The sequence below is a fragment of the Arachis duranensis genome, chromosome 10, assembly GCF_000817695.3.
Source record: "Arachis duranensis cultivar V14167 chromosome 10, aradu.V14167.gnm2.J7QH, whole genome shotgun sequence".
In the NCBI taxonomy this organism is placed as follows: domain Eukaryota; kingdom Viridiplantae; phylum Streptophyta; class Magnoliopsida; order Fabales; family Fabaceae; genus Arachis; species Arachis duranensis.
This window is the reverse complement of record NC_029781.3, coordinates 63232394-63246743: the sequence shown is the minus strand read 5'-3', so window position 1 is coordinate 63246743 and position 14350 is coordinate 63232394. Positions and strand designations below refer to the sequence as shown.

The 14350-nt window shown below is 37.1% G+C and overlaps 1 protein-coding gene across 1 annotated transcript in view; it reads right to left on the bottom strand.

The window, feature by feature from the left end:
• The window catches only part of LOC107469781 (uncharacterized), an 18842-nt gene extending 4722 nt beyond the window's left edge, over positions 1 to 14120 (bottom strand). Inside the window, exon 1 of the mRNA XM_021133950.1 lies at positions 13904 to 14120. Within this exon, the coding sequence (XP_020989609.1) occupies positions 13904 to 14120 (217 nt within the window). The remainder of the gene's footprint in view (positions 1 to 13903) is intronic.
• Positions 14121 to 14350: the final 230 nt, after the last annotated feature.

Here is a 14350-nt window from a genome sequence, read left to right as displayed (position 1 = left end):
TGGAATTTATTTTCCACGTCAGCATCAATTTTTTTAAATATATATATATATATCATATTACTAATTTTACTAAAATACTCTTATAATTTAATAAAATAATTTTTTTTATTTAATTTTTTAAAAGACTTAAGTACCTTTTTTATATATTAGACAAAAATTATTCTTTTAGATTAATCGAATTGTTTAATTTTACTGTTTCAAAATTTAAATAATCTAAAAAAATAAAAATAAAAACACATTTAACAAAATTATTTGTCTCTTTATAAACCCTAATCAATCATTCATACAAAAAAAAAAAAACCAAATTTAAAAATACTAAAAAAACTCACTTTGTTCTTTGGTTTGCTTGATTTCTCACCCAACCTTCATATCCCTTCTCTCTGTTTGTATCTCCCTCTCGCCTCTTCTCCCTAATAAAGAAGACAAAGCTTCCTCCACGGCGCCCTACTAGGTCACCACAGCTTTCGCGCACACCTCACTCAACCAAGGAGAATGTCGTCGCGTCAGAGAGCCTTGCCGTCTTGTGCATTCCGGAGAGCCTCGCCGTCTTGTGCATTCCAGAGAGCGTCGCTATCTTACTGGTTCCACAGATCGTTCTTCATCACCGTTGTCAGCCTCTTTCTTTCGGTAATTTTCTCCCTGTGATTTCTGTGATTTTAATTATTATAACATTGGTGTGATTTTTGTAATTAATATAATTTGATTTGATTTCTGTAATTTTATATTAGTTGTTAATTTTATTAATTAGAGTACCTTCTATATCTCCCAATTTTCTAACTGATTCAAAATTTTCTTTTGGGGAGGGGGGATATGTACCTTCTAATTTGGTTTATGAAAAAATTGAAAAGATTTTCACCGACAAGCATGTGAAAAAATAAAATTCATTTCATCAAATCAAGCTTGTCGGTGAAATTTTTTTCAATTTTTTCATAAACTAAAATAGAAGGTACATATTCTCCCTCTCCCATAAGAGAAAAATTGAATCAATTAAAAAATTGGGAGATATAGAAGATACTCTAATTAACAAAATTAACAACAACTAATATAAAATTACAGAAATCAAACCAAAATACACTAATTACAAAAATTACACCAGTACTATAATAATTAAAATCACAAAAATCACAGGGAGAGAATTACCGGAAGGGAGAAGCTGACGACCGTGATGAAGAATGATCTGTAGAACTAAGAAGACAGCGACTGTAGGACCCGTGATTAAACCGACCGTTTAGATAATATAAAATGATAATTTAATTGTCCAAAATAGGTTCAAAAATTTAAAAATATTATTTTTAAAATAAAAAAATAAAATTTGAATTCAATAAATTTTTTGATTTGAAAAATGTATCTTTTGCAAAAGATTTTTGTAAAAATATGTACCGGTGTTTAAGCTGGCAGTACCAGCTCTAGTCTGTCCGGTACCGTATTTTGAAAAAAATAAGATTTTGAAAATTAATTTAATATTTTGAAAGAAAAAAATAATTTAGAATTGAAAATCGGGCGCTAATTTTAAAGGTTTTAGCTCAAAATAGGCTAAACGGACCTAAAACGCTAACGGGTTGGATCGGGCCTAAGGCCCAACATATATATGCTCATTAATTGAGCTTTCAGCTCATTTTCACCACCAAAGAGAGAGAGAGAAAAATGCGGATTGAGAGAGAAGGGAGAAGAAAAGTGGTGTTACTATTCATTGTCACCTTCCGAGAGCCATAACTTGAGCTAAGGTGTTCCGATTGATGAGCTATTTGTGGCCACGCGAAACTCTTGTCAAACTCTTCGTTTCTAGCTAAGCTTTGTTGGTAAGAAATCGAAACTCAAGATCCAGTTTTCAACCTTAATAATTCTGCATTTTTAAGTTTAGTTTGAGTAAGTTTTGTGATTTTGATTGTTTAGGTGATCTAGTAGCAGGTAAGATCTTACTAAACCCTTGTATTTAGTTATTTTCATCAACCCTAAACTTGATGTTGGCATGTTATATGTATATGACTTGATAGTTGGTGAGTTTTGCCAGTGATGTTGGTGCTTGAGGCTTGTTGATTTTGTTGGAATCAAGCTTTTGGTGTTTTGCATATTGGGAATCGGCCAATGTATGATTTTGATTTCTTTTATGTAATATGTAATATTTTTGGACACTTAGACTGGTTGATTTTAAGATAAGATTGAATTAAATAAATGGTGGATTGGCTTATGTATGTAGCATGTGAATTGTGATGAAAATTTTATGAGTTGTGTATGTTAGAGTTTGATTATGATATTGATGAGAAAAATTGATGATTTGTGTTGTTGATGGGAATGGATAGATGTTGTAGTGGTGTTGTATGGAAGGAATTGGAAAAATAATGATGATGACTATATGATTTGACGATGAATGATGATAATTGGGTATTTGGCTTGTATATGGAATAATGTTATTGTAATTGGGGTTATGGAATAAATTGAGGAACGGAATTGTTTTGGGTACTGTTACCATATTGAGAACCTTCAGTTCTCATACCATATGTTGTTGTTGATTTTCATATGTAGGTCGTAATTCGCCTTGGTGAAATTGCGGACATGGTGACAGAGCAAAGTATGGTTTTTTCCTTGTTTATTTCTGTTTTATTTTGTTGTAGTGCTTTATCTCACCTTTTTATTTTTGACTTTATGGCCTTGGAGGCTTGATTTGAGAGATAAATTGTATAAGATATTTTACACTTTTAAAACTCTTTATATTATGTCTCTTTCTTTCTGTGCCTACGCGTTTAGTTATCGTGTGTGAACACTTCGCGTTTCGTAATTTTGCTTTAGGCGACTTTGAATTTTGTTCCTTCATCGGGCTTCTAGTTATATAAATTCTTAAACATATATTATATATTAAAAGCTTTAAGACTATCGTAGAGCCACGTTATCCTTCACTTTATAGCTATTGATGACAAGTCATCATATACCCATTTTTCAAGCTAATTTCACTTGTTTTATTAGTCTTTATGCACTTTCTTGCATCCTAAGTAAGTGATTTGGAGTGAAAATGCATAATTTCTTTAGATCAAGCAACTACCATTAATTTGATGCTAACTCATGAGGTTTAAGCTAAATTTAATTGAATTTTAATTGATTTATAAACCTTGTGAATTTAGTGATAACCTTGTGAATTTAGTGATACTTTGAGTGGTTGTTTTGGTTGATTGTAGGTGAAGAAAAGAAGAAAAGAGAAAGCGTGGCTTAAAGAAGCGTGGCTTAAAGAAGCGTGGCTCAAGGAGAAAAAGGCGTGGCGCATAAAGGAGAGAGCAAGCATTGCCCTCCACAAGGGCACACTGCCCTCTAGGAGGGCAACATAAGGGAACAAAGCTTGAAAGGCAACTCTGCCCTGCCCACGACAAGGGTCACAGAAAAACACACAAACTCATAGTAAAGTCCAGAAAAGTGAATTTTAACTAAAAACTAATAAAAATATACTAAAAACTAACTATATCATACCAAAAACATACTAAAAACAATGCCAAAAAGCATACAAATTATCCGCTCATCACTTGCCACAAGAGTCGAACACGGAACAATGAGGAAGCAAGGAACTAGGCCTCATTATGGTGCCAAGAAAGCCAAGGAAAATGGGTAGCATGTGCATCGGCCAAGTCTCGAACACGGGACTTCATTTTGGAAACACTGCCCTGCCCTCTACGAGGGCAGGGCAACATTTTGTTGTGGCACGGCCAGCACACCATTCTGGCGCACCAAGGCATCATTCGGCAGCACCAGCAGCACGCACAGGCACCAAACTGGCGCACCAAAATTTTCTGCCCTGCCCTCCGCGAGGGCAGGGCAGCATCCTGTAGCACACACCAACGCACCACGCTCGCACCAAGGCTGCACGCATCAATTTTCTGCCCTGCCCTCCACAAGGGCAGGGCAGCCTCCTGGAAGCTAATTCTTCATGGGCTAAAATTGGATTAAAAATCCAATAAAATTCATTTCTTCACCAAATCAAAAGCCCATCCAAATCCCAAGATCCAAGAATAGCAAGTGTATAAATAGGAGATAGTTTGATGTAATTAGTACCTTTCCCTTTACTTTGGAACTTTGAATTTTCCTTTGAACCTTTATTTTTATTTTGAGCTTTTGAACTTTCTCTCGGAGACTTCACTGAGATTTCAGAGAAATTGGGGAGGAGAATTGATCTCTCTTCTTCCTCGTTCTTGCTTGGGCACTTTTAATTTCCTTGTTTTGAGTTTTGGGTGTGAAGAATTGAGGAAATTCTGTCTCAATCTCCATTCAAAACCTCTTTAAATCTTCTTCTGCATAATTAAGTTGAATTTCAATTCCTTTACTGCTTCTTCTTCAATTTCTTGTTAATTGCTTTGTGGGCTTGGATCTGGGAAGGCAATTGAGATCTAGACGTTGCTTTCTAGTCTCTTGAGTCCTGAGATCCCATTTTCCTTTTTGGTTCTTCTGTGAACCTCAGCTGCATGTTAATTTCCATTTCTGTTTGGATTCTAGTTATTCCTAATTAAATTTCTGCTTTATTACTTGTTGCACTTTAAATTCCCTTGCTGAAATTCTGAAATCCCAGTCCTCAATTCCCTTTTTCCATTCAAGCAATTTACATTTCTTGCAATTTAAGCTACTGCAATTTACATTTCTTGCACTTTAAGTTTCAGTCATTTAATTTCTTGTTCTTTAAGATTCAGCACTTTTATTTTCCTGTCCTTTAATTTACTGCAATTCTCCCCTCTCCCTTTACATTCCAAGCAATTTAGCTTCTGTTAAAGATAAACCACTCAACCAATACTTGATTCGCTTGACTAAATCAACCACTAAACTAAAATTGCTCAATCCTTCAATCCCTGTGGGATCGACCTCACTCCCGTGAGTTTTTATTACTTGATGCGACCCGGTACACTTGCCGGTGAGTTTTGTATTGGATCGTTTTCCACACATCAGCTAGAGGTAAGGGTTAGGATAATGAGGTGTTACATTTAGTAGTATCAGAGCAATTCGTTCTCATGAGCTTGAGGGATTGACCGATTGTGCTTCGTTGCACTCTCAAGGTCATTTTTCTTTTATGCTATTTAGGTTATCTATTTGATATACATAGCATGCTTGTTTGTGAGTGCCTTTGGGGATAATTGAAGCACTAGGCCTGAGATATTGAGACTGATCACCTCGATATCGATTGTTTAGTGTGGAAGGAAAGCTCGAATGGCACCTCACGTATGAGGTCAATCACATTAGCGGAGAGATAGTGAGAATAATTAACCTAGCCTATGCGTTACAAGCCCAGCATGTTTCGGAAAACTAGTTTGTGGAGTTCGCGATATATTAGTTGATGGATGGTGCAGTATTTTATAACCCACAAACTAACCGGCAAGTGCACCAGGTCGTACCAAATAATACCTTACGCGAGTAAGGGTCGATCCCACGAGGATTGATGGATTAAGCAACAGTTATTGAGTGATAAGCTTAGTCAGGCAAACAAAAAATAGTGTTTGAATGTTCAAAGAGCATTAAATAGTAAATTAAGAATTTCAGAAAGCAAGCAGCAATGAGTTGGGAATAAAATTTGAAGAAAACAGTTAAGGCTTCAGATTTATCTATTTTCCGGATTGATTTTTCTTATCAACTATTTTAATCATGTATGATTTAATTCATGGCAAACTATATGTGACTAGACCCTAATTCCTTAGACCTTCCTAGTCTCCTCTAAAATTCATTAACTGTCAATTCCTTGGTCAATTAAATCCAATTAGAAGGTGATGATCAAATTCCAGTTTATATGCCACAAGAATCCTAATTATCCAAAAATAAGGGGATTATATATCACGTATCCCGTTAAATATAAACAATTAGAAATTTAGGAAAATATGTTTTCAAGCTATTGTTCAAGTATAGAGCTTTTCCAAGTTATACAAGAACTCAATTAGAACATGGGTCATACTTCCGTTCCACCCAAATTCATAAAATAAAGAACGAAAACAATTGTTGAGATATAAATCAAAACATGAATTAAATTAGAAATAGCAAATAAAATCAATCCATACAAATAGACAGAGCTCCTAACCTTAATAGTGGAGGATTAGTTGCTCATGGAATGTAAATTTGTATAGAATTCCCTAATGGAATCCCCTAATGGAATCTCCATAGAAGAGAAGTCTCTCCTTTTTATAACTAATCCTAATTAATTTAAAATCTAATATTTAAAATTAAGATAATATCTTTTCCTATTTTAAAATCAAATTTGAATTTAAATCAGAATTAACTAACTACTCCGCGTCTTGTAACGTGGGGACCACTTGGCTTCACTGGATGCGCGCCTAACTTGGGTGCTAAAATGGGCCCCAGAAATCACCTCCTAGTTGTTTCTGCATTTTCTGCACGTGGCGCATGTCACGCGCATGCGTACGCGTCGCTGGTCTTTTTTGCAAGTCACGTGGACGCGTCGGTCACACATACGCGTCACTGAGCAAATCTTCAATTCACGCGTACGCGTCAGTCACGCGCACGCGTCGCCATGGATACCTCCAAATCACGCGTACGTGTCAGTCACGTGTACGCATCGCTCCTCGCTGCCATCTCTTTTGATTCTTGTGCTGCAGAAACTCCATCAAATCCAGCTGAATGCTACCTAAAATAAACAATAATTAGTTCTTGATTAAACTCAACAATTTAAATGCAAATTCACTAGAAAAAGTATAGAAAAGATGCTCACGCATCACAACACCAAACTTAAACTGTTGCTTGTCCTCAAGCAACCAAAACTAATATAAGCTTAGGATGTGAATTTGCATGAGAATGAGAGTTCGATTAAGCTCATGTCTCTTGTTATAGTGGGGTTTACAACTGCAATCCTGAATAGTTTTGGCATTTCACTTTATCCTTTGAAGTTCAGAATGATTGGAATCCATAGGAACTCAGAATTCAGATAGTGTTATTGATTCTCCTAGTTTAGTATGTTGATTCTTAAACACAGCTACTTTATGAGTCTTGGCCGTGACCCTAAGAATTTTATTTTCCAGTATTACCACCGGATACATAAATGCCACAGACACATAACTGGGTGAACCTTTTCAGATTATGACTCAGCTTTGCTAGAGTCCCCAGTTAGAGGTGCCCAGAGTTTTTAAGCACACTCTTTTTGCTTTGGATCACGACTTTAACCGCTCAGTCTCAAGCTTTTCACTTGGACCTTCATGACACAAGCACATGGTTAGGGACAACTTGATTTAGCCACTTAGGCTAGGATTTTATTCCTTTGGACCCTCTTATCCATTAATGCTCAAAGCCTTGGATCCTTTTTACCCTTTGCCTCTTAGTTTAAAGGGTTATTGGCTTATTCTGCTTGCTTTTTCTTTTTTTCTCTCTATTATTTTTTTATAATTTTTTTTATTTTTTCGCAAGCTTTGTGTTTTTCACTACTTTTTGTTGCTTCAAGAATCAATTTTATGATTTTTTAGATTATCAATAACATTTCTCTTTTTTCATCATTCTTTCAAGAGACAACAATTTTAACATTCATAAACTTCACTATAAAAATATGCACTGTTCATGTCATGCATTCAGAATTACAGAAAATACCACTACATTTAAGTAAATAAGACTATTCTTCAATATAGACCCACTTTCTCTTGCAATATATCACTCCTGTATTTTTTTTTATTTGGATTCAAGCTCAGTGAGTAATACATGAGACATCTTTTCAGAATTAAAGAAATAGGGAGAACTAAACTAGTCCTAGGTTTCTAACTAATAAAGGATCATGCAGCAAACAAAGCAAAATAGCAAAAAACCGGAACATAACATAGTAAAAGCGGGAGGGGATAAAAGAAATGAAAGGAACTCAACCACCTTAGTTATCCAAACAGTTGTTTTATTCTTCAGGTTGTGCTCCTTTGTGAAGATGATTCACCTCCCTTAGTGCCATAAAATTAAACAGAAAATTCTTAAGCGAAGCGTCAACACCAAACTTAAATTTTTGCTTGTCCTCAAGCAAAGAAAATCTGAAAACAAAAACAAATAATAATATGAAATAAGAATAAAAGGATAAAGGAACAAGAGAGAATTAGGATTGGGAGAGAGAGAAAGAAAATTAAAACTGGGCGGCGAACTAGTGTAATTGTGTGGCGCAGGCGACGTGTACGCGTACGGCACGCGTACGCATGGGTCGCAGAATTTTCTTAATGACGCGTAAGAGTCAGGCACGCGTCCGTGTGGGTCGCGGAATTTTCTTAATGACGCGTAAGAGTCAGGCACGCGTCCGCGTGCCCTTGGCTTTGTGCGAGTCGCGCAAAGGCAGCCGCACGCACGCACAACTTGCTGTTCGCGTGGCTTGGGAACCCAGATTTTCAATCGACGCGTTTGCGTCATGCACGCGCACACGTGGATGGCCATTTGTGCAAATGATGCGTACGCGTCAGGGAGGCGTACGCGTGAACAAGTTTTGTGCTTCTATAACACTTCCAACCCCAAGCCAACACAACTCTCTGCCCAACACATATTTACGTCGAAATTCAAGGTCACGCGTATGCGTGAGTGACGTGCACGCGTAGATTGCCAAAATCACGAATGACGCGCACGCGTGGGGTACGCGTACGCGTGGGCTTGTTTGTGCAAAAGGCATCATTCTGGCGCCACTCCCGCGACACTCTCTGTTCATTTTTATTTTTCACGCACATGCATATGACGCGTTCGTGTCAGTGATGCTTGCGCGTCATGTGCTCCTCTTCTTTTTTTTTTCAGTTCCTATTCTAAAATAGCTGCATGATCAGAAAATTAGTAAGAACTCAATAAAAATGAAATAAGAAAGAAAACTAATACTACAAAAAATAACTAAGAATGAAAAGGAACGACCATACCACGGTGGGTTGTCTCCCACCAAGCACTTTTTGTTAAAGTCCTTAAGTTGGACATGTGGTGAGCTCTTTGTCATGGTGGCTTGTGCTTGTACTGATCCAGGAATCTCCACCAATGTTTGTAATTCCAATGGCCACCGGGATTCCAAGCTAGGCGCATAACGCCTTCGAGCAAGTTGAAGTAAGTGACAAGGCCCCAAGAGTGTTGATTGTGGGAATGAATTTCAGGGTCCCAAACCTTGCTTTTACACCCGTCTTCTTGTGGATCACTATTATTCCCACCGGGTGGCAAGCAATATGAATTCTCACAAAGACATCCAAACAACCTTCTAGACCCATTCAATTGAGCTCTACACCAATTCTTGCAATTCAATTTGGAGCATGCAACCATATTGAACCTTGCTTGACAACGCTTGCCACTAACTATCTTCCTCTTACTCTTAATGCCACAAAGAGCTCTAAGTTGACTATCTATCTCCGGTAGCCCATATTCAAGTGGGAAGGTAAAGGTTAAGGATAGGAATTTTACCCACTTGAATGTTGTATTGGATGGTGATGGCTTTGGAAGAGGTCTTGCAAGCTCCACTCCCTTGTGTTCTTCTTTGAATTCTTCTACCTCTTTGTAAGCTTCCTCAATTTCAACCTCTTCCTCTTGGTAGCTTTCTTCTAATTCAATCCCTTCTTCATTGCTTACCAAGGGCATGGGAGGTTGTGCATCTTCCTCTTCTTCCATATGTGAGGGTGGAAAGTTCTCTAATTCACTGGATTATAAACTCCTTTGATTAGTTTCCTCACTTTCTTCCATAGGATCTTGCATTGTATCTCTTGGGAAGGAATTTGCTTGTTCCCCTTCCTGGTTTTTTATCATCGTCTGCACATAATTCTCTACATTTTTGACACTCGTCTTTATATCATGTAGGAATTCCTTCATGAGGAGCTCAAGATTTGATGGTATTTGAGATGAATAAGGAGATTGTGGCTCTTGATATAAATAAAAAGGAGATGATGGTTCTTGATATGAATAGGGAGATGGTGGCTCTTGGTATGGGTAGAAAGATGATGGTTCTTGACATGGATAGAAAGATGATGGTTCTTGATATGAATATTGAGATGGTGATTCTTGATATGAATATGGAGGTGGTGGCTCTTGATAGTTGGAACATGGAGCATTGAAGTCTCTTTGGTTTTGACCTTGCCAACCAAAATTTGGATAGCTCCTCCATCCACCATAATATGAATCACTACTCGGGTGTGAGTAGTAACCCATGTGATCTCTCTCCATTATTTTTTCTTAGCACAAAACACCAAACAGAATTAAACGCACCATGTGGTAAACAGGAAAGCAAGGAAGACAGAACAGAATTTTTTTTTGAATTTTTTTTAGAGAAAAATTACTACGGGGACACCAAACATAATTTCAAAAATTAAGAGAAAAGAGAGAAAAAAAATTTAAATAAAATAAATCAAAATAAATATATATTTTTTTTCGAAAAATTTTTAAAAATAGATTTTAATAAAATTAAAAATAAAATGCCTAATCTAAGCAATCAAACAACTAATAGTTGTTAATCACAGTCAATCCCCGGCAACAGCGCCAAAAACTTGGTGCGGTATTTTATAACCCACAAACTAACCGGCAAGTGCACCGGGTCGTACCAAGTAATACCTTACATGAGTAAGGGTCGACCCACGAGGATTGATGGATTAAGCAACAGTTATTGAGTGATAAGCTTAGTCTGGAAAACAAAAAATACTGTTTGAATGTTCAAAGAGCATTAAACAGTAAATTAAGAATTTTAGAAAGCAAGCAGCAATGAGTTGGGAATAAAATATGGAGAAAACAGTTAAGGCTTCAGAGTTATCTATTTTCCGGATTGATTTTTCTTATCAACTATTTTAATCATGTATGATTTAATTCATGGCAAACTATATGTGACTAGACCCTAATTCCTTAGACCTTCCTAGTCTCCTCTAAAATTCATTAACTGCCAATTCCTTGGTCAATTAAATCTAATTAGAAGGTGATGATCAAATTCCAGTTTATATGCCACAAGAATCCTAATTATCCAAAAATAAGGGGATTATATGTCACGTATCCCGTTAAATACAAACAATTAGAAATTCAGGAAAATATGTTTTCAAGCTGTTGTTCAAGTATAAAGCTTTTCCAAGTTATACAAGAACTCAATTAGAACATGGGTCATACTTCTGTTCCACCCAAATTCATAAAACAAAGAATGAAAATAATTATTGAAATATAAATCAAAACATGAATTAAATTAGAAAGAGCAAATAAAATCAATCCATACAAATAAACAGAGTTCCTAACCTTAATAGTGGAGGATTAGTTGCTCATGGAATGTAAGTTTGTATAGAATTCCCTAATGGAATCCCCCTAATGGAATCTCCATAGAAGAGAAGTCTCTCCTTTTTATAACTAATTCTAATTAATTTAAAATCTAATATCTAAAATTAAGATAATATCTTTTCCTATTTTAAAATCAAATTTGAATTTAAATCAGAATTAACTATGTACTCCGCGTCTTGTAACGTGGGGACCAGTTGGCTTCACTGGATCCGCGCCTAACTTGGGTGCTAAAATGGGGCCCATAAATCACGCCCAGCAGTTTCTGCATTTTTTGCACGTGGCGCATGTCATGCTTACGCGTCAGTCACGCGTACGCGTCGCTGGTCTTTTTCGCAAGTCACGTGGACGCGTCGGTCACGCGTACGCATCGCTGAGCAAATCTTCAATTCACGCGTACGCATCAGTCACGTGCACGCGTCGCCATGAATACCTCCAAATCATGCGTACGCGTTAGTCATGCGTACGTGTCGCTTCTCGCTGCCATCTCCTTTGATTCTTGTGCTGCAGAAACTCCATCAAATCCAGCTGAATGCTACCTAAAATAAACAAAAATTGTGAAAGACTCAAAGTAGCATCCATATTGGCTAAAAGATAATTAATTCTTTATTAAACTCAACAAATTAGATACAAGTTCACTAGGAAAAGATAGGAAAGATTCTCACGCATCTATGGATGAGGTTCAGCACTGATGGCAGAAGAAGTGCCGATTGATGCAACTACAGAATGAGCACAAATGTTTTTGCAGTTTTTAATTAAGATTTCCAATTTCTAACCAGTATGGCTTTGAACCATGTTGAAAATATTTTAAAGCTTAGAACAATTTTCAAATATGGTTTGAAACTTTTGGTTTAAATGATTTGATTTTGAAACTATGTCGGAACTCTTGGTTTAAATGATTTTTTTGTCTTTTCAAAAAGTTTTAACATTGATCTAGTTTAGATTGAACTTGTTTTGAAGGTTTTAAAAATTTTTATAAAAGCGGTCTTCAGTTTGAAGGAAAATTTATGTTCGGTGTAGTGGAGTAATTCGAGTTATTCGTGACGAATAACCAGAGTGATGCAGCGGAAGGCGAGAGGGAATATCGACACGGTAGAACTATGATGGACGATGTAACACCCTAACTACTAAAACTCACGCTTCCGGCTGCGCGACTCTGATAGCTCGGACATTACGATGACACTTATATTATTTAATACTAAAATATGAGCCTGTTTAAAACTTTAAACTGCAAAACCGTTCCCAAAAATACTTTCATTCACTTCTTTCAAATTCGTTTCCTTTACTTAGGCAAAACCAACTTCAACCCTCATGATAAATTCTAGAACGTTTCAACTGTTCAAAATTGTTTTACTCTTGCAAGAATTCAAAATTCAAAGAGTACTTAAAACCTTTCTCAAAACATTTCAAAATGAAACTTGTCAATAGACCCTTAGGTTCTTTTAAAGTCATTGAAACTCCTCTAATTGGAACCCTCAAGTCAAATTCAAAGGCATTGCACTTGTCAAATTTAAAACAGCTTTAAAATATAAGTTTCATCAAAATAACTTTCTCCTGAAAGAGATACAATGCCTTTCTTAAGAAGCAAGACTAAATCACAATTTCCTCTTTAATAATTCATTTCAAAAGCATGAATCATCATTTTTTTGATAATTCAAATAAAAGAGTAGAAGTCTTTAACTCATCATTTTTTTCCAAACAACATTTCAATAAAGACTCGGATTTTATAGAAATTTTGGTAGCATCTCCCCTAAAACTTGGACTTTGCCACCCGGTTTGGGTCCCAACAAAACCCTTCCACAATCCTTTTCGACACACCAAAATCCAAAATCAGTTCAAGGCAAGCCAAAATCCAACAATCATCTCAATTTCATATTTCAAAAAAACCGTTTCAAAATCAAATCATTATCAGCCGAATAAGCTCATTTCTAAAGCTTTAAAGAAACGGTTCAGAAACAATCATTTATCAAACCATATCATTTAAAGCAAACCAAGCTAAATTCAAGAGTGTATTCTATTTTTCACATTTTCAAGAAAATCAACTCAACTCAAATCCATTCCCAAGGGATTAAACTCGATATCAAAGCTTTAAAAGAATCAACTTCAAAAGCATTTTGTTTCACAATCCACACAGCAAACCAACCAAGAAACGTTCATAATCAATTGAGACAAATCAAACCATACATAAGGCCGATACAATTACCAAATACATATTTTTTTCACATCAGTACCCATATATAATAATTCCAACATACAAAATATAGTTTTTCGGAAAGCGCCCCTACCTCAAAACGCAAATTCCATAATCCAAATGCCTCATAAGTTCTTTTCGCCTCAACTCGAAATCAAAGGCAGCTTCAAAGCACAACCCCACACATCTTCGCAGCAGCATAAACAGCTCTAAATTACAACAAGTAACCTCAGTTACTAAACTCTAAGAACATTAATACCGTAAAGGCTTTAATACAAGTAGGGACACTAACGTAGGGTTTCAAAAACTGATATACTCACCGAATTAACAAAACAGAACAGCTGTAATTTTGAATTGACCCCGGCAACAGCTCTGGCGGCGGCCAAAGCTATGTTAGATCAACTAGAAAAAACCACGCAGCATCATAACCTTTTCGAAATCCAAAAAGGACAGAAATCACAAATTTAAAACCCTTACCGGAAAAGAGCGTTCTCTGGCGGCAGAGGTAGCCTCAGCTTCAACTACTCGCAACAGTAACAACAACCCTAACCATGACATGCCATAACTCGAACTCAGCCCACAACCAAGGAGAAGTTACTGAGCCAAGTGGCGGCATCCCCGGTGGTGTTTCTGGTGGCCACAAGACTGCTCCTGACAACCAGAACAGCGGCACGCCGCCTCCCTCTTTGACGGCGGCAGTTCCGACTGAGGCGGCACCGGCGACACAAGCGTGGCTGGGCATGGTAGCTGAACCCCAACTCAGCCTCAGATTTCTCTGCCTCGCCTATTCGGTATGATTGGATGGCCTTCTCCTCAACGGCATTGTGGCAGAGCAAATCAGATTGGCGACGGCAGAGGTCACGGCGCGTTCGACGGCGACGCGGGCAGGAGGTGCCGGCGACAGCGGTGGCTTCACCTTCTCCGCACGCGCTCCTCCTTCTCCATCGGTGGCTATGGCTCACGCTATCTTCC